Genomic DNA, 19,725 nt, shown 5'->3' on the forward strand with positions numbered 1-19,725 from the left:
ACTCATCTAGATCTTCTCTTACCTTATCTTCTAAGAGTTTTATAGTTCTGCATTTTATGTTTAGGTCTATGATCCATTTTGACTTAATTTTTGTGAAAAGTGTAGTATCTGTGTCTCAATTCATTCTTCTGTACATGTATGTTCAGCTGTTCCAGTAGCACTTGTTGGAGAGACTACCTTTGCTCCTTTGTCAAAAATAAGTTGACTATATTTATTGGGGGGGGGGCTCTATTCTGGGCTCTCTATTCTGTTTCACTGATCAACCTGTCTGTTCGTTCACCAAAACCACACTGTAGCTTCATACTAAATCTTGAAGTTGAGTAGCATCAGTCCTCCAGCTTTGCTATTCTCCTTCAATACTGTTGGCTATCTGGGTCTTTTGCTTCTCCATATAAATTTCAGAATCAGTTTGTTGACATCCATATAACTACTTGCTGGCATTTTGATTGGGATTGCACTGAATCTATATATCAATTTCAGAAGAACTGACATCTTGACAATACTGAGTCTTCCTATCCATGAACGTGGAATATCTATCCACACTTATTTGGTTCTTTGGTTTCATTTATCAAAGTTTTGTAATTTTCTCATGTAGATCTTATATATATTTTGTTAGATTTATACATAAGATTTTCAATTTTGGGGGTGCTAATGTAAACTGTATTTTGTTTTAAATTTCAAATTGCACTTGCTCACCACTGGTATACAGGAAAACCATTGACTTTCCTATTAATATATTAACCTTGTACCCTGCAATCCTGCAATAACTACTTATCAGTTCCATGAAATTTTTAGTCAATTCTTTTGGATGTTGTACATAGACTATCATGTCATCTGCAAACAAGTTTTATACCTTCCTTCTCAAACTGTATACCTTTAATTTCCTTTTCTTGTCTTACTGCATCAGCAAGGGATTCCAGGAGGATGTTGAAAAGAAGTGGTGAGAAGGTACATCCTTACCTTGTACTTGATCTTCATGAGAAAGTGTTGAGTTTCTCACCATTAATATGACGTTAGCTGTAGGGTTTTTTGGTAGATGTTCTTTGTCAAGTTGAGGAAGTTCCCCTCTGTTCCAGTTTAGTGAGAATTTTTATCATGAATGGGTGCTGAATTCTGTCAAATGTTTTTTCCTTATCTAGTGATATGATCATATGATTTTTCTTCTTTAGTCGATTGATGTGATGAATTAACCTAGTTTTGTTTCTATGACAACTATGCCATACGGCATTAAGAAAAAAGATTCTGTAGTTCAGCTTCCACCTACTATGTCACTGGTAAATTACTTACCTGTTCTAAACCTTAACTTCCTCATTTGAAAAACAGAGATAACATCTTATCACAGTCCTTGGGCTCTGACACGTTTCAGGACTGAGGCTAGCCCAACAACTTTCTCCTCTGGAGAAGAGAGAACCATGACAGAGACATGCAACAAGGATGTGAATATCAAGTTCCTGAGGAAAATTAGATTCTCAGAGAGAAAGAAAGGTTCTCACTCATGTATTTCTGGCCTCCACGAACACAAAGGTGCTACAAAGGAGGTGGACTGAGTGCTACCTACCTGCTAAAAGCTGTGAAAGCACAAACTCATACAACCAATAAAAATATAAAATACATATAATGACACACTGAAGAGGATCAATAAAACCAAAATTTGATTTTTTGAAAACAAGACAACAGAATAGACAAACTTTGGATGAGAATTAGGTAAGGAAAACAAAAAAAAGCATAATTATGTATCATTAGGTCATGCAAACAAGAATAAAAGCTCAGGGAAAAACTGAAGCAACCAGATGAAAAAAACTTAGCCCAGTGAATAACCTCATGGAGCATACTGATACCATTTTCTTACAACTGCAGGACTTTCACTTATGAAAAATCAGCTTCAAGGTTATTTACACCACTATGTTCTGCATTTCCATTTTGTTATAGTGGCTTAACCTTTACCCTAATATATATACATCTGTAATGTGAAAAAAAAATGACATTGCATATTTTAACTGGCTATCTGTATAAGAGTAAAAAAAAATGAAATTGGATCCCCACCTCGTACAATAAATGAATTAAATTTTTTTCTGATGAATTAGAGACAAACGCAACAGATAAGACTTTTACATTTTTCAGAAGAAAGTATTTTTATGTTTATATATGAGTATGTAAGTCACAAAAGTGGATCACATACTATGTAATGAATACCTCAATAAGTTCCATAAAGAAGAAATCGTACAGATCATAATATCTGGTCAAACACAATAAACATTTTAATGAAAATGAGAGAAAAGAAAAATAGAACAAAATCCAATTATAATTTATTCAGATAAAATTTTGAAACTGTTCCTAAAAACCTGAGCCAAAGAGAGATCTAAACTTCAAATACAAATTCCTATGAAAATTTAGAAAGACCAGTTACTCATAAAAAAATAGGCAAGAGATAAGATTAGTTTTCAGCACACACGAAATGGAAATTATCCTTAAACAGAAAAGTTGTTTCATCTTGCTCACAGTAAAAACAAATTCAAATTAATACTAGATTTAGATGCCATTTCACCTCTCAGACTGGCAAAACCCCAAGCATTTGACAATATACTACACTATGGCTACGGGGAACTGAGGTACTTGCATACTTTCTATACAGTGGTATAAAGAAATGAGAAGATTTTCCATATATAGCCACGGAATGATTTCCAGAGTGTATTTCTCATTAAGTAAAAAAGGTAAGATATTAAACCCTGTGTATTCTGTGCTATCTTTGCTCTAAGGTGGTGGGAGCGAGCACGTAAAAAGAAATTCACACTTACTTCTATTAAATAAAAAAATAAACCAAAAACTAGTGAAAATAGATACCTATAAGGGGATAGAAAAAGCAGAGTGGACAGAAATGAAAGACTAGACATCTATGAATGTAGCTTGTTTTGCAGTTTTGACTTTTATTTATTCAACATGAAAAAAATTCCCTAAAAATGAAAACCAAAATGTAACAAAAAAACCTAACTATTAACTCGGTCGTAGAACTGCACACAGAATTATCTCAATAGATTTTAAAATTCTGTGATTATACTATACATTCTTTGCGAAATACACTTTAAGGACAAAAATAACTGCAAACATCTTAAAACTGTATTACAATGTTAATGTTAACACAGATGTTGCTTTTTAAAGAAACTAGTAATATATGCAATTATGTTAACATTAGCAAGCAAGAGATTACAACATACAACAGATACAAACAAAAAAGTGGAAGAGGAAAAATTGTAAAATTACATACAAATTGGAAATAAATGAGTTCAAATATATGTCTCAAAAAAATTTTGTTAGCTTTGTGAATTGAAAAAATCTTGAAACAATAACAACCTAAAAGCAACTGGCACCTTTGCACCCACATTACTGTGGTCTCTAAGGACCAGGTCTCACCAAAGGACCATTCTTTTTAAAGAAATAGCTAATTGAAGTTTTGGAGGAAAAAATGATACTTTAGGTTAAGTATCAAAATTACCAGTATTATGAGCTGCTGCTGGCCCAAGATAAGAATATTTAAACATTTTTAAAGGAATGATCATTGCAATAAGACTGAAATAAACATAAAAATCCTTGCCTTCACAACGACCTAACATCAACGCTAAAGAACTCACATTACATTGGAGTTACTGGAGTTACCAGCTCATGAGGAAAGATTTTTTAACTGAAAATCTACCCTGCTTTTTTTAAATAAGGGCGTTTCAGTATGACCAAGTATTTGATGAAAAAACATCTTCCTAACAGAAAAATATTTTAAAATATATGCAAGAGAAAAAAAAAATCACCATTTTTGCAATACCCAATGAAATTACTCAATTATTAGCTACTAAAGCCCACTAGGTGAAAGGATGATAGAGCACTCTATACTGGATGCATCAAGCTGAGGACACCTGAACCTACTGATAAATGTCAGTACTGAACCTACTGATAAAACATCACAAAGAGGTAACTAGACATGTTCCTCCTGGTGTGATACATTAGAAATTACAGAGTACATTTATAAAATATTCTTGCTAAAAATTAAACCTGAAGCTGATCAAGCCTCATCTAACTACAAGCACACAGGAAATACAAGACATGAGAAACACACAAAATGACAACATGGAGGTATAATCAGCAAAATTATATTTTTCTGAAAATTGTACAGATGACCCAGTTTCTCTAACAAAGAAAATCAAGAAAGAGGGAGGGAGAAGGAAAACTGACTTATAAATAGACTTAAAAGAACCAAATCAACATGTTGACTTTCCTTGATCCCTCATTCAAAAAGAAAATATAAAAGACTTCTTTAAAGTGACTGGGAAATTTTGACTACTGTTAGACATTAGATGATATTAAGAAATTATTTTAGTGATGGGGTGGGATTGGGCAAAATAAGTGAAGGGGATTAAGTGATACAAACTTCCAGTTATAAAATAAGTTAGTGGGATGTAATATACAGCTTGGGGAATATAATTAATAATATTATAATTTTTTTACAGTGACAGATAGTTATGGTGATCAATCTGCAATGTATGTAAATTTTGAATCATTATGTTATACACCTGAAACTAACATAATATTGTATGTCAACTATACTTCAATAAAAAAGGAAAAACTTGTTTAAAATTTTATTAGGTGTGATGATATAAATGTCATCTTTAAGAGATTATTATCTATTAGAAATACACATTGAAGTATTTAGGAATGATATAAAATAATCACTAAGATTTGCTTTAATATTCTCCCACAGGAAGACAAAAGAAATATATTATTATACCATTCACCCTACTTTTGTATACCTTGAAGCTTTCACAAAGCTTAAAAAAGTGAAAAAGATATAACACGTTGATGAAACACATTGAAGAAGACACAAATAAGTGGAAAGATATTCCATGCTCATGGACTGGAAGAATACTGTTAAAATGTCCACACTACCCAAAACAATCTACAGATTCGATGCAATCCTTATCAAACTAAGGATTTAGTATAACTAAGCCCCTTGGCATCAGTCTTAGCAATGACTTTTTGGCTTTGACACCAAAAGCAAAGACAACAAAAGCAAAAATAAATTTGGACTATACCAAACTTTTAGCTTCTGTAGAGTGAAGGAACCCATCAACAAGATGAAAAGGCAACCTACTGAATGGGAGAAAATATTTACAAATCATATATAGAAAATTAGTATCAAAAATAAAGAACTCATACTACTCAGAAAAGATGAACAGTATGATTAAAGAATGAGCAGAAGACACAAACAGACATTCTTCCAAAGACACACAAACGAACAACAGGAACATGAAAAGGTGCTCAACATCACTCATCATCAGGGAAATGCCAATCAAAACCACAATGAGATATCACCTCACACCTGTTAGAATGGATATTGTCAAAAAGATAAGAAATAACAAGCACTGTCGAGGATGTGGAGAAAAAGGAAGACTTGTGCACTGATGATGGGAATGTAAATTGGTGTACCCACTAAGGAAAACAGTATGGAGGTTCCTCAAAAAATTTTAGAAAGTACAACTGTATGATCCAACAATACCACCTGAGTATTTCCCCGAAAGAAATAAAATCACTATCTATAAAAGATATCTGCACCCTGTATTCATTGTAGCACTATTTACAAGTCAAGACATGGAAGCAACCTAGGTCTCCATCAACGCATGAAAAAAATGTGGTTAATCTATACAATGAAATACTATTCAGCTATAAACAAAAGAAAATCCTACCATTTGCCAACAACATGCAAATGAGGTCATTAGGCTAAGTGAAACAAGTCAGAGAAAGACAAACACCATATAATCTAATTTATATGTAAATTCTTAAAAAAACAAACAAAAACCCAAAACACTGAACTCACAGATACAGAGAACAGTGGTATACAGAAGCACAGTCAGGCCTTTTTGGGGGGGGACCGAGGGGGGGTAGGAATTAGTGAAGGTGGTGGTCAAAAGGTACAAACTTGGAGTTATGACATAAATGACTCCTGACGGTATAATGTACTGCATGCTAATATAGTTAACAATACTGTATATTTGAAAGTTGTAGAGAATAAATCTTAGAAATTCCCATCACAAGGAAAATAACTTAACTATGTGTGGTGATGGATATTAACTAAACTTACTCTGGTAATCATTTTGCAATATATACATACATCAAACCATGTTGTACACCTGAAAATAACACAATGTTTTTACATCAATTATACCTCAATCTTAAAAAAAGAAAAAGAAAAAAGGGAACTCTCAAAGTCAAAGCTTTCTGCCCAAACTATCAATTGATCTTTCTTCATCTTGAATGCATTTTTAAACAAGAAAATAAACATGTTAGTGATGTAATTTAAAGTGGACAAAAAATAATAATACAGTAAAACAGATCTAGTGTGGGCAGAAAAAGACAAAAACAAAGATTAGTGAATCATGAAACAAACCAAAAAAATTAACAAAAGTTGGTACTTTGAAAAGACCAGTAAAATAAGGTCTCTGATAAGAAAAATAAAGAAAAAGAATAAAATATGAATGTGTAATGTTAATGAAAATAAAAAAAGAGAAAATTTTAAAATGCTATAAAATTCTGAGAAATAGAAAAGTACTGAATAAATCAATAACTTTGGAAGAAATCAAACTGTCAAAGAAGCATCTCTCTTTCCTCATGCCTACACATAAGCTTTTAAAAATCCTTCTAACATGTAGGGAAAAAGATGGGAAGTACATACAGTGCTGATTAGCTTTGGTAAAATTATCAGTGATTTAATTTATTTTCCTTTCTGCCTGAAGCATTAAGTTTCTGCATTAAGCATGTCTTTTATAATTAAACAAAACAGTATGGACAAGGGGAAAATTCTTCAAAGAAATATCACTGTTCTCTCCAACTTTGCCATCTTATTTTTTTGATAACACAAATACAATACTCTCCAATTAACTTATAAATTTAGTACAAGTATAATCAAAACCTGAAAAGTCTTCATGGAACTTAGCCACCTGATCTTAAAAATATATATACAGTGAAGAAAATGCCAAGACAATTTTGAAGTTGCAAAATTCACTCTCCAAGATTCCAAGACTTACTGTGATGCCACATTAAAGACATTTGGGTAGTAAGACAGTAATAGACAATAAAACAGAAGAGATAGCCCAGGGAAAGTTTCACACATATATGGAAACCTGACAACTAACACTGCAGATCAGTAGGAAAAACATGAACCATTCAACTGAGTTTGTACCAGATTTGTTAGCCATTTACCACACACTACACAAAAATTAAATTACAGGTAAGCTGAGGCCCTAAATGTGAAAATCAAAATTTAAAAATTTTCAAAATAAAATCCAGAAGACTATATAGTATAAAACCTTAAATTTAAGATTTCTTAAAATCAAAACGTAAATTTAATGTTAAAATTTCCTATTCTACTCATCAATGCAAAAAAAAAAAACAAGCCACAGACAGGAAGGAATTTATCTGTACCATATATAACTAACAAAGCTTTAGTACCCACAATATATAAAAACTCCTAGAAATCAGTGACAAAAAATAAAAACTTCAAAGTTGACTTCTAATAAAGTGCTCCTTCTAAATAGGATTTACAGATTAAAGAACTACAATACCAACCATCACCATCATTTGAACACTTACTGCCATTCTGTGCTAAATCTTTTACATATTATTCAATCTTCAACATAACTTATGAGGTAGGTCCTGTTAAACCCATTTTAAAAGTTGTAAAACTGAAACTCAGAGGTTACCTTGTTCAATGTTAGAGGCCAACTCTAGTCTGTTAATTCTAAATCACGTGCTTTTAATCTGACAAGCCCTTCATTGAAAAAAAATTTCTTGTCCACCATCAGTAATGCCAATTTATGTTCAATTTTAATATTATATTTCTACTATAGAAAATCTAATTGGACTTTCAAGATATACTTCTTTGTACGTATCCTTTAAGAGTACTGACAAATGTTTATTGAGCAAACTATGCTGAGCATAAACAAATTGAAGAAAAAGTTATTACAAAGAATATTCTTGGAAAAAACATCACAGACATATGCAAAAAAAAATCAGGTATCATATATCTTCTAATGGAAAAACATATCACCACTTATAAAATATTACTAAAAACAGAAAGAGAACCTGATAGTCTGTAGATCCATCTACCAATTGACATAATGGACAACATAATAATTACAACATCAGAATACAATCAGTATATGCAAACTATGGACAACTCTGTAAGACCAACAACCAGTTTTCTTCAAAAATAAAATGTAATTACGAAAAACCTCACAGTGACAAAAGGAGAATTTGTAAATTGAAAGAAATTTAAAAGGCATGTCAATTTATTGAATGTGTTGATCTTATTTGATCCTGATCCCTCCCCACCACGAAAAATGAACTCTGTAAAAATATTATGACTTTCATGAGACAAACAGAAATCTTAACACAAATCTGGCACTTGAGAACATTAAGCAATTGTTGCTATTTTTTTGGGGGGCTGGTGCACTAACAGTACTGTGATTGTATTTCTTTAAAACAGAAAGATAGGGAGGACTGACCCTATCTTTTAAAGAGACACACCAAAACATTTATGGATGAAACAAATAACCTGGAATTTTTCTCAAAATAATACAGGAGGAGAAAAGTAGAGTGTGGATATCCTAAGTTTTAGCAATGGGTTGTTCGTTGATGATTGTTGGGACTGAGTGACATATAAATAACGCTTCATGATACTACTGTGTCTTTTTTTAATGTTTAAAATTCACCACAACAGTTATGAGACGAATCATTGCTCAAAAACACATACCTTTCATAACTGTTATATTTTATTACTTTTAAAGGAAAAATATTACCTAACCACCTTAACCCTTAATGAAGTATGTCTGAAACTAAATTGAGAAAGCTATTACAGTTTAGGAACACAAATGGTCCAAGTTAAGAAATTAGAATAGTTAACAACTATATTCTAATTCATGGTGCTCCATACAGTACCAAAGCCAACTATTTTGCAGCTCAGTCCCCACATTCTAAAGATAGCAGAATAATGAGCTACTTTCATGTATGGAAGCTTACAAATATATGGAACACTACCTACCACATGAAATACTTGAAATTTTCTCCAACCTATCGGCCATTCTATTTTTTCTCCCCCTCCCATATATTACACAAATCCTTTGCTGTAAAATCCATATCATTCAGCTAAATTGTTCAATGGCTATGAATTTGTGCAAGCCTATTGACAAAACTTTGGCCATGTCTTCCCCTCAACATATACTGCTCACTTCTGCTCCCAAACATTTACAATATACAGGTCACAATCTGATTTCATGAAATCTACTCTGATTCTACCAACCAATCTTCCCTAACGTAGCCATAGAGCATTTGCTTAAACGTTGTACATTTATTTCTTCTAGGTGAGGTTCTAGAAGATACAGCTCTTTTGGATCTCCAGCAAAAAGGAAGAATGTTGTGCAATAAAATTAATATTTACCTTTTTACTGATAAGTGGCTCATGAGATTATGAGCATGTTGAAGCCAGAGACCCTTCAATAGTCATTAAATATATACTGAGTATGTACTATTTAACAGGCACTACTGATGACACAGAAACAATAAAACAAAAAAGGTCCCTGCCCTCAAGACGCATATATTCTATTCTTAATGTCTTTGAATCACCAGTCTTTAACACAGGGCTGTCATTTAGTAGACACACTAATGTCTCTAATTTGAAATTCTAATACAAATATCCTAGCAAGCATTATGTAACGTTTTAAGAAAACTCAAAATCTAAAAACCCAAACAACACAGTTTTTGTTAACCTGTTATAAATCAGTTATGTTCAACTATTACCAAAAAAGTTTTCTTTAGCACTATTTTACTGTAATTGTCTAGGAAAGCCAATGATGATGAATAAAATAGCCATATCACAACTTAAAACTGTGCATTCAGCAATTTACAACAAGTGCTTTCAAAATTCTACTGAAATTTAACTTGAAAAAAGCTAACTACTTGGGCCCATTATTCTGCAAGGATTTCAAAGGCAAAATGGTTAAGAGTACAGAAATGAAGCCTCTGAAACAAATTACAAAGAACATAAAAAAACATTTTAAACAAATGCAACAAACTTCATGTTAAAAATTCACAAATTTCCTTTCTTGTTGTACAGTCTCAGTGACCTGACCAAATAGGAAGGAGTCTAAAATCACTGAGAACTGAGTAGGTCTACAGCACATTTATAAGGATAAAGAAAAATGAAATTTCAACATACCCTAAAGCTATAAAAATTGGATATTCTTTATGTAGTATAAATTGGTTAACATTAACAAAGTACCTAATTCATGGAAAATACTTTTTATGCATAATCACTTTTAATCTTCAGAACTTATAATCTCAATTTTAAAGAAACTGAAATTAAAAATGTTTAAGTATCAAAGAGACAAAAAAATTAAATTATACTACTTCACAATTCAAACACACCTAGATGCCCACAACTGCATGAGGTAAAAAAGTAATAAACTGTAAGAAAAAGTACCTATGATGCATATGAATCAATTTTCTTTTTATATAGTTATAACAAAAAAGATAATCATTGAAATAGATCACATATACAAAGAGGCAGTTCACAGAAACAGAAAGCCAAATTTTAAAAATCTCACCCATTTCAAAATACAAATTACAAAACTTTTTTTTACCGTGAAATTAGCTAGTATTCTAAATTTTTATTAAAACCCAGGATTGGTAAGGGTGTAGAAAAACAGGCACTCCCATACACAACTGTAGAAAACAAATGAGTAAGGAAACTTGTGGCATTGTGGTTTTAACAAACTTTTTAACTGTAAATTTCATTTGACGCTGCATTTTTACTTCTATTTGTAGTATGCTCAGTTTTTAACTGCAAAGGGAATCAAACCAAAATGTTCATCAATGTAGAACTAAATTGTGGTATGTCAAGCAACTACACTGTGGTGCATCCATAGAACAAAGAATAAGATAAACCTATTACTGCAGAGATATTATGTAATTTTTTTTTAAAAAGAGTGAACTTTTACTTTTGGCCAAGAAGGTATAACATGGGTCAGTTTGCCCAACTGAGAAAAAAAATAGAAGAAAAAGAAAATCACACATAATACATAGAACAATGTTTTTCAAGACCACTGGACATCAGACAATGATGAACAATGATCCCCGAGAGTCAGAAAACAACCATGGGGTAAGGCCATGATCGTCCCAGCTTACTCACTTGAGAAAAAGTCCAGGTCAAGGCACAGCTCAGATAAGGAAACCAGGTCGAACTTGGAAAACTCCCTGAGAGTTAAGAAAGAGGTAAGAATTCAAGGAGACCAAAGCAACTAGAGTTTGTATGGCAGAGTTCCAAAGACAGTTGCACGGAGAGAACTCTGGAAATCTGCAGAGAATCCGCCCTGAGTATTCAATGCATGTGCATAACTATGTTAAGGGTAAAGTAGAAGATTATTTTTCTTGTTGTTTAAATCTTTTAAAAAGATAAATGGCTGTTTAAACAAATAAAAAGAATGCCATATAGAATTTATAACACATAGAAATAAAATGTTATAATAGTACACAAGCCAAAGGAGGAGAAGTATTCACATAGTATATGTAAAGTAGCATAAATACTACTTGAGTTAAGACTGTCATAAATTAAAGATGTATGCCATAAATCCTAAAACAGCTATCAACATAACAAAACAGCTATAAGCTAATCAGCTAAAGAGATAAAATGGAATTAAAAAAATTACTCAATCCAAAAGAAAGCAGGAAAAAAAAAGGGAACAAAGAACACAAGAAACAAATGGAAAACAAACAACAAAGTGGTACTTTTAAAACTAACCATATTAATATAACAACATTGAATGTGAAGGGTCTCAACAACCAAAAGAAGAGGGTGTAAGACAGGATTTAAAAATCAAGTCTCTATTTTATGCTCTCTACAAGAAATACACTTTGAAATCTAAGGATACAAATAGTCTGGAAGTAAAATAATGGAAAAAGATATACCATGTAAACTGTACTCAACAGAAAGCCAAGACGGCTGTATTAATATCACAAAAAGTAAAGCAAAGAAATTTAAAAAAAAGACAGCAAAGAAATTTTTAAAAATTTTAAATTTTAAAGCAAAGAAGATTACTGGGGATAAAAAAGGTCACTGCATAATAATAAAGGGATCAATGAATCAAGAGGACATAGTAATCCTGAACGTTTATGTACTAATTATAACTTCAAAAACATAAAGCAAAAACTGGGAGAACTGCAAGAAAAAACAAACAAATACACAATATCGGAGATTTCAATACCGTTTTCTCAATAAGTGACAGAACAATAAAAAGTCAGGAAAGGCAGATCACTTGAGCAACACTACCAATAAACATGACCTAACTGACATGTATAGAACACATCACCCAACAATTAACAGAACGCACATCCCTATCAAATGCACTTAAAACTAACAGGATATATATTTGAACCATAAAACAATAAAATAATTACAAAGATTCAAGTCTTACAAAATATGTTCTCTAAGCACAATGGAATTAAATTAGAATAACAGAAAAATACATGGAAAATTCCAAATACTTGGAAATCAAATAACATACTTCTCAATAACCCATGGGTCAAAGAAATAAAAAAACATATTGGAATGTATTTTGAACTGAATGAAAAGAAGTATAAATGTCAAAATTTGAGGGATGCCATGGAAGCAACATTTGTATGAAAATACACTATATTAAACTTCTCTGTATTAGAAAAGATATGTCAACTACATCAACTTCAATGTTAAGAAGACAGCAAACTAAATACAAAGCAGAAAAACATTAAAACAGCAGAAATCAATAAAATGGGAAAGAGAAAACTTAATGCAACCAAAAGCTGATTTCTGTTTTATATTAATAAAATCAATAAATCTTTAGCCAGACTGATAGGGAAAAGAGAAGACACTAATTATCAGTACCAGGAATGAGAGAGGCAACATCACTATAGATTCTACAGATACTAAAAATATAAAAATGTGATACAACAAACAACCCTATGCAAATAAGTTCAGCAACTTTGATGAAAACAGACTAATTCTATGAAAACAAAATTACCAAAGCTCACTCCAGAATAAATAATGTGAATAGTCCTATATTTATTCAATAAATTGAATGTGTAGTTTAAAACCTTCCCACAAAGAAAACACCAGGCCCACACAGCTTCACTAGTGAACTGTACCAAACACTTAAGAAAAAAATATATCATTTAGGGTATTTACCCTATTATCAGGAAAAAAGTAAGAAGACCTGCTCTCATCATTTAAATATTGTACTAGATGCCATAGGCAAGAAAAACAAAAGGCATCCAGACAAAAAATATGATGAACAGTGTATATATAAAATCTGACGGCATCTACCAAATAGCTGTTCGATCTAATAAATGAGTTTGGCAAAGGTGCTGAATACAAGAGCAATGGGCATAAATAATCTGTATTTCTATATATTAATAACAAATGGACACTTGATATTTTAAAATATTACTTAAAATAGCACCAAAAAACACAAAATAAGGATAAATCTGACCAAAAAAATACAAAATCTATACAGCGAAGACTAAAACACTGCTGAAAAAAATGAAAGACCTAAGTAAATGGAAAGATAAATTGTGTTCATGGATGAGAAAACTCAACATTAAGATGTTAATTTTCCCCAAATTGCTCTACTGATTCAAGTTAATTTCAATTAAATCCCAGCAGGCCTTTTTGTAGAAACTGACTCATAGGAAAATGTTAAGGACCCAGAAGAGCCAAAACAACTTTGAAAAAGAACAAAGTTCTACCTGATTTCAAGATTTAATATAAAACTACAGTAATTAAGACAGCACATTTTTGGCTACTAGGTAGACAAAAATGGGTCAATGTACAAGAATACAGTACAGAAATAGAATCATACGTACATACATAATTGATTTTTGACACAGGTGCAAAGCCACTTCAATGAAAAAAAGTCTTTTCAACGAATGTTGCTAGAAAAATTGAATGTCCGTATCGAAACCCAAAAAACCTTGATTCATACATTGCACCATATTAAAAAAAATTAACTCAAAAAGACTTAAATGCAAAACTAAAAACTATAAAACTTCTATTAGAAAACAGAGGAGAAAATCATCGTGACCTTGGGTTACACGAAGATGGCTTAGATATGACCAAAAGCATGAGCCACACCAAACCAAGAAAAAAAAAAAAAACCACCACAGAACATCTGGTAAACTGAAGTTCATCAGAATTAAAAACTGCTGCACTACTGCTCTTCAAAACACTGTTGAGAGAATGAAAACACAAGTGGCAGAAAATATTTTAAACCATATACCTGATAAAGAACTTGTAACCAGAAATGTAGACTTCTCAAAACTCAAAGAAATAAATCAATTTAAAAAGTGGACAAGAACACTCTATGACATAAATCACAGCAAGATCCTTTTTGACCCAGGTCCTAGAGAAATGGAAATAAAAACACAAATAAACAAATGGGACCTAATGAAACTTAAAAGCTTTTGCACAGCAAAGGAAACCATAAACAAGACCAAAAGACAACCCTCAGAATGGGAGAAAATATTTGCAAATAAAGCAACTGACAAAGGATTAATCTCCAAGATTTACAAGCAGCTCATGCAGCTCAATAACAAAAAAACAAACAACCCAATCCAAAAATGGGCAGAAGACCTAAATAGACATTTCTCCAAAGAAGATATACAGATTGCCAACAGACACATGAAAGAATGCTCAACATCATTAATCATTAGAGAAATGCAAATCAAAACTACAATGAGGTATCATCTCACACCGGTCAGAATGGCCATCATCAAAAAATCTAGAAACAATACATGCTGGAGAGGGTGTGGAGAAAAGGGAACACTCTTGCACTGTTGGTGGGAATGTAAATTGATACAGCCACTATGGAGAACAGTATGGAGGTTCCTTAAAAAACTAAAAATAGAACTACCATATGACCCAGCAATCCCACTACTGGGCATATACCCTGAGAAAACCATAATTCAGAAAGAGTCATGTACCAAAATATTCATTGCAGCTCTGTTTACAATAGCCAGGACATGGAAGCAACCTAGGTGTCCATCATCGGATGAATGGATAAAGAAGATGTGGCACATATATACAATGGAATATTACTCAGCCATAAAAAGAAATGAAATGGAGGTGTTTGTAATGAGGTGGATGGAGTTAGAGTCTGTCATACGGAGTGAAGTAAGTCAGAAAGAGAAAAACAAATACAGTATGCTAACACATATATATGGAATCTAAGAGAAAAAAAAAAGGTCATTTAGAACCTAGTGGCAAGATGGGAATAAAGACACAGACCTACTAGAGAGTGGACTTGGGGATATGGGGAGGGGGAGGGGTGAGATGTGACAGGGTGAGAGAGTGTCATGGACATATATACACTACCAAATGTAAAATAGATAGCTGGTGGGAGGCAGCCGCATAGCACAGGGAGATCGGCTTGGTGCTTTGTGACCACCTAGAGGGGTGGGATGGGGAGGGTGGGAGGGAGGGAGATGCAAGAGGGAAGAGATATGGGAACATATGTGTATGTATAGCTGATTCACTTTGTTGTAGAGCAGGGGCTAACACACCATTGTAAAGCAATTATACTTCAATAAAGATGTTTAAAAAAAAAAAAAAAGAAAAAGTAAGTAGGAAATGAAACTTATTTGTTTTAGAGTTATTTAAGGTGTTTTCCTTTGAGATTTTTCAACATAAATAAATTACGGAAATGACCTTTGAGTAAAAAAAAAAAAAAAAAAAAAGTGGACAAGAGATTTAAAAAGACACTGTACCAAAGATGATACACAGCTTGCAAAAAGCCCATGAAAAAATGTTCAGCACCAAAGACATTAGAGAAATGCAAATGAAAACCACAAAGAGATTACGACTTCACATCCACTAGAATCTCTATAATCAAGAAAAACAGACAACAGGCACTGGAGAGGATGTAGATGGACTGGGTATCTCATACCCTGCTGGTGGCAATGTAAAATAGTGTAACCACTTTGGAAAATAGTTTGCAGTTTCTTAAAAAGTTAAACATATGCCTAACCATATGATCTAGCCATTCCAATCATAGGTATTTCCCCAAGAGAAATGAAAGCATACATTCACAAAAAGACCTGCACAGGAATGTTCACAGCTTTACTTATTATAGCCCAAAACTGGAAACAATCCAAATGTCCATCAAGAGTTGAGTGGATAAACAAATTGCTGTATATCCATACAATGCAATACTACAAAGCAATAAAAAGAAGTGAACTATTGATATACAACATGGGTGAAATCCCAAAATAATTATGCTGAGTGGAATAATCCAGGCAAAAAGAAGGTACATACTGTATGACTATTTGTTTAAAATTCTAAAAATTGCAAACTCATCTATAGTGACAGAAAGCAGATCAGTGGTTGCTTGGGGAAAGAAAGGCAGATGGGAGAGATTACAGAAGGGCAAAATGATACCTCTGGGGTTTATTATCTTGATTGTGGTGATAGCTTCATAGGTGTATACATGTCAAAACACTAGTATACCTTAAATATATGCAGTTTACGTCAAATTGTATCTCAATAAAGCTTTTTTTAAAGACAAGATATGGACCAGTACACACGGCATGAATCCATATGTGTCGCTAAACAAGGATGTTTATATGTGTGCTAATATATAAACTAATAATTTCAGGAAAAAATGCACCAAAAAAAATGTTAAAATAATTATCTACACCTAAGAAACAGGACTGGATATCAGAGAGAAATACTTTGCACTTAAAATTTTTTTTTAACCGTTCACATTACTTTTTTCTTTTTTTAATTTCATAAAAGCTTAATTACTTGTACCTAAGTCTGACGCCAAAGCAAAAATTCTTAACCATTATCCTAGAAAATTATTTAAAACATAACTTTAGTTATCAAAACTTTTATATTAAACACTGGACAAAAAAATTGGCTAGCAATTACTTTTATATCATTTTCTAATGTTTTCTCTTCAAACTACTAATACAGAAAACTGCCAATAAACCAAATCTGTACATCCTCTTCCAGGCATCCTCATTTCTCTCTGCTTGTTCGGGGTTCTGTGAGTTCCTTTTCTCCTTATCCAATAACAGTTGACAACTCAGACTTGAATCATTTATTCTTTTAAAAAATTCACTTCCAGAGGCTTTTTGGATAGCAACTATATCTACATTTTGCACTCTCAACTTAGAAAACAGCATTGCCAAATAAAAATAAATACACCTTCCCACAAAGAGCTCATCATTTCTCCCCCAATCTACATAATATGAACTTGACAAGCCTAAATATTAAAGCATGGACAAGTACTTAGTTTACTAGATACAGAGGACAGAAAATAAGCAAAACACAAAATATCTCCAAAAGCATTCTGAATAATATCACACTGTTATGGATGAAATTTTAAGAATTCCAAAAATTATCTGCAACAGTCAGCATTAACTGGACTAAGCACACAGCTTTTCAAGACTACCCACACTTGAAGGGGGGAAATGTCATTGCATCCAACAAGTATCTTAGTACTAGGCTTGGAAGATGTTGTGTCAGGCTTGGAAAATTGAATATTTAAGACAAGAACCATGCCCTAACAGGGCAGAAAGGCTTACAAACAAAAATTTATAATACATCAAGATGTTAAAATATGCAAGGATTCAAGGAAATGAAAGGCCTAAGCACTAGAACTAAGGTTTAAAGTATGAGTAGTTTTCCTGGCCATAGTGAGTGAGGAAAGATTCCAAACAATCTCTACTATAAGGTCTATCTTTCTTTAACAGACACACAAACCAGCTTTATAACTTCTGACTCAAATTTGAAGCTAACTGCCTAAACAAGTTTCTTTTCTCTTTAAAGATCAGAGTAACTGATTTCTAATGAGGCTTATTATTGGCGAAAATATTTTAGTCTTCGTAAGACAAAAGCAGAGCGGAAAAAATATTAGATTACTAAAATTATATGATTTAGGTCAAATCACGTATCTGTCCATTTAAAACCATCATTTCCTCTCAGAAAATTGGGTTATTTTCTATTCACAAGAAGCCATGTCTGAAAGCTTTAATTCGTTGAACACCATTCATAACTATTTTAAAATGTTATTCTCACAGACTGCCTTTCTAAAAAAATTTATGGTTGTTGTCTATTTAGGTTAAAACTATTTATATAAACCAACTTTAAAAATTCAACAAAACACTTTACACTTGAATTCTGTAAGCTGTATTATAGTTTTCAAAAGCCAACAAAGTTTCCACTAATGATGATAATATACTCAGTTGATTGAGGAATCCAGTTTTCATTAGTTTTAAACTTTTTTCCTACCTTCACGCCAACTGCAACTTCAGTGACAATTCTGTAACGAAAAAAAACAAGTTTCAACCTCTTGTTCTTCAAATGGTCATTGTCTGACTGAAACTTTTTAGGGTAGTTCATCATTCATGAATTTTCCACTTACAATGCAGACAGAAAACAAAGATGGTCAGTGGCACATCATCAACTTGGCTTTCTAGAAATGACTTTCAAAGGTGTGACGAAACTCACCACACTTTTGGTATTTTTTAACACTTCAAATAGCAAACCCCAAAGCCTATAATGCCCCTTTACCCTTTGATTAGTAATTTAAAACTTAACTCTTTAGTAATCTTGATAGAAACAGGAAACATGAATTCCAGGGCAAGTTTTGCCATCTATTTCCATATTGATCTGGGGGAAAGAGTGAACTTCTCTGGATTTGTTTCATCTGGAAAATAATCTCCAGAGAACCTCTAGGAAGATTCAAATTTTGTTAATCTGTTAACTTTTATGTGACCTGCACTTAGTTTCTTCACAAAATACCGAACTCCAGATGCTTAAAATAAACTCACATTTTACTTCTGACCCTTCAAATACTGTCAATGATTCCAATAAACGTATTTTTTAAGTGATACTGTTTTCCTATGCCCCCAAACGGGCTGAATACGGCTATATTTTCGCCCTAAAGGGTGCCTCCTTTCTAACAATGAGTTAAATTATTAAATCGTCTTTTCAGATGTGGAGCGTTAAGTGGCAGGGAGACCCTGGTCCGTATCATTTCCCGAAGCCCTTGCCTCACCTCACTCAGCACTCTATCGCCAGCCTCAAAGATGCAGCACGGTTCTGGCTTTTTGGAGTTGTTTTTGTTTTTCCAGAAACTGGTCAAAGTAGCTGAAAAGAGGGCCCTGTGTTTACTATCTACTCTTGTTTCTGCCATGGCTCTTGGCCTTTGCCCATGTGACTGATGTCGACCACAAACACTTCGTTTTTGAGATGATTTAATTGCTGGGCCCTTCTGCCAAGCTTGGAATGATCTTAGGCCACACAGAAGAAAGGCGTTTTTTCAGCCTCCCGCCCCCACTAGCGGACTCCAGTGAAAACAAAGGAGTGTGACATCTGCCCTCCCCCTTCCTCCCGCCGCCGCACGCCTCCCCACCCCCCCTTCCCCCGCGGCTCCCACTCAGCCTTCCCCGGAGCTCCCGCCACCGGCATCTCCCCCAGCCGGGGCGGGGCGGGCCGGCCGAAACCGGGGAGGCTTGGGACGGCTGGGGGGGGGGGGCCTAGGTGAGGGGGGGGCTAGATGGGGGGGGCTCTCTCCTCTCCGCGGGGAGCTTCCCACGCAGGCCTCGCTCCCAGCCGAGCCGCTCGCCCGCGGTCCAGGTCCCAGGTTACGGATCGAA

At 33.5% G+C, this 19,725-nt stretch overlaps 1 protein-coding gene across 4 annotated transcripts in view; it reads right to left on the bottom strand.

Annotated features, from left to right (window-relative positions):
• The window catches only part of PTBP2 (polypyrimidine tract binding protein 2), an 81,498-nt gene that overhangs the window by 61,379 nt on the left and 394 nt on the right, over positions 1-19,725 (bottom strand). For all 4 annotated transcript variants that reach the window (XM_061183836.1, XM_061183835.1, XM_061183834.1 and 1 more), the window contains exon 2: positions 18,356-18,386. In XM_061183836.1, coding sequence (XP_061039819.1) covers positions 18,356-18,386 — 31 coding nt within the window. The remainder of the gene's footprint in view (positions 1-18,355; positions 18,387-19,725) is intronic.

Source organism: Eubalaena glacialis, chromosome 3 (assembly GCF_028564815.1).
Source record: "Eubalaena glacialis isolate mEubGla1 chromosome 3, mEubGla1.1.hap2.+ XY, whole genome shotgun sequence".
NCBI lineage: Eukaryota > Metazoa > Chordata > Mammalia > Artiodactyla > Balaenidae > Eubalaena > Eubalaena glacialis.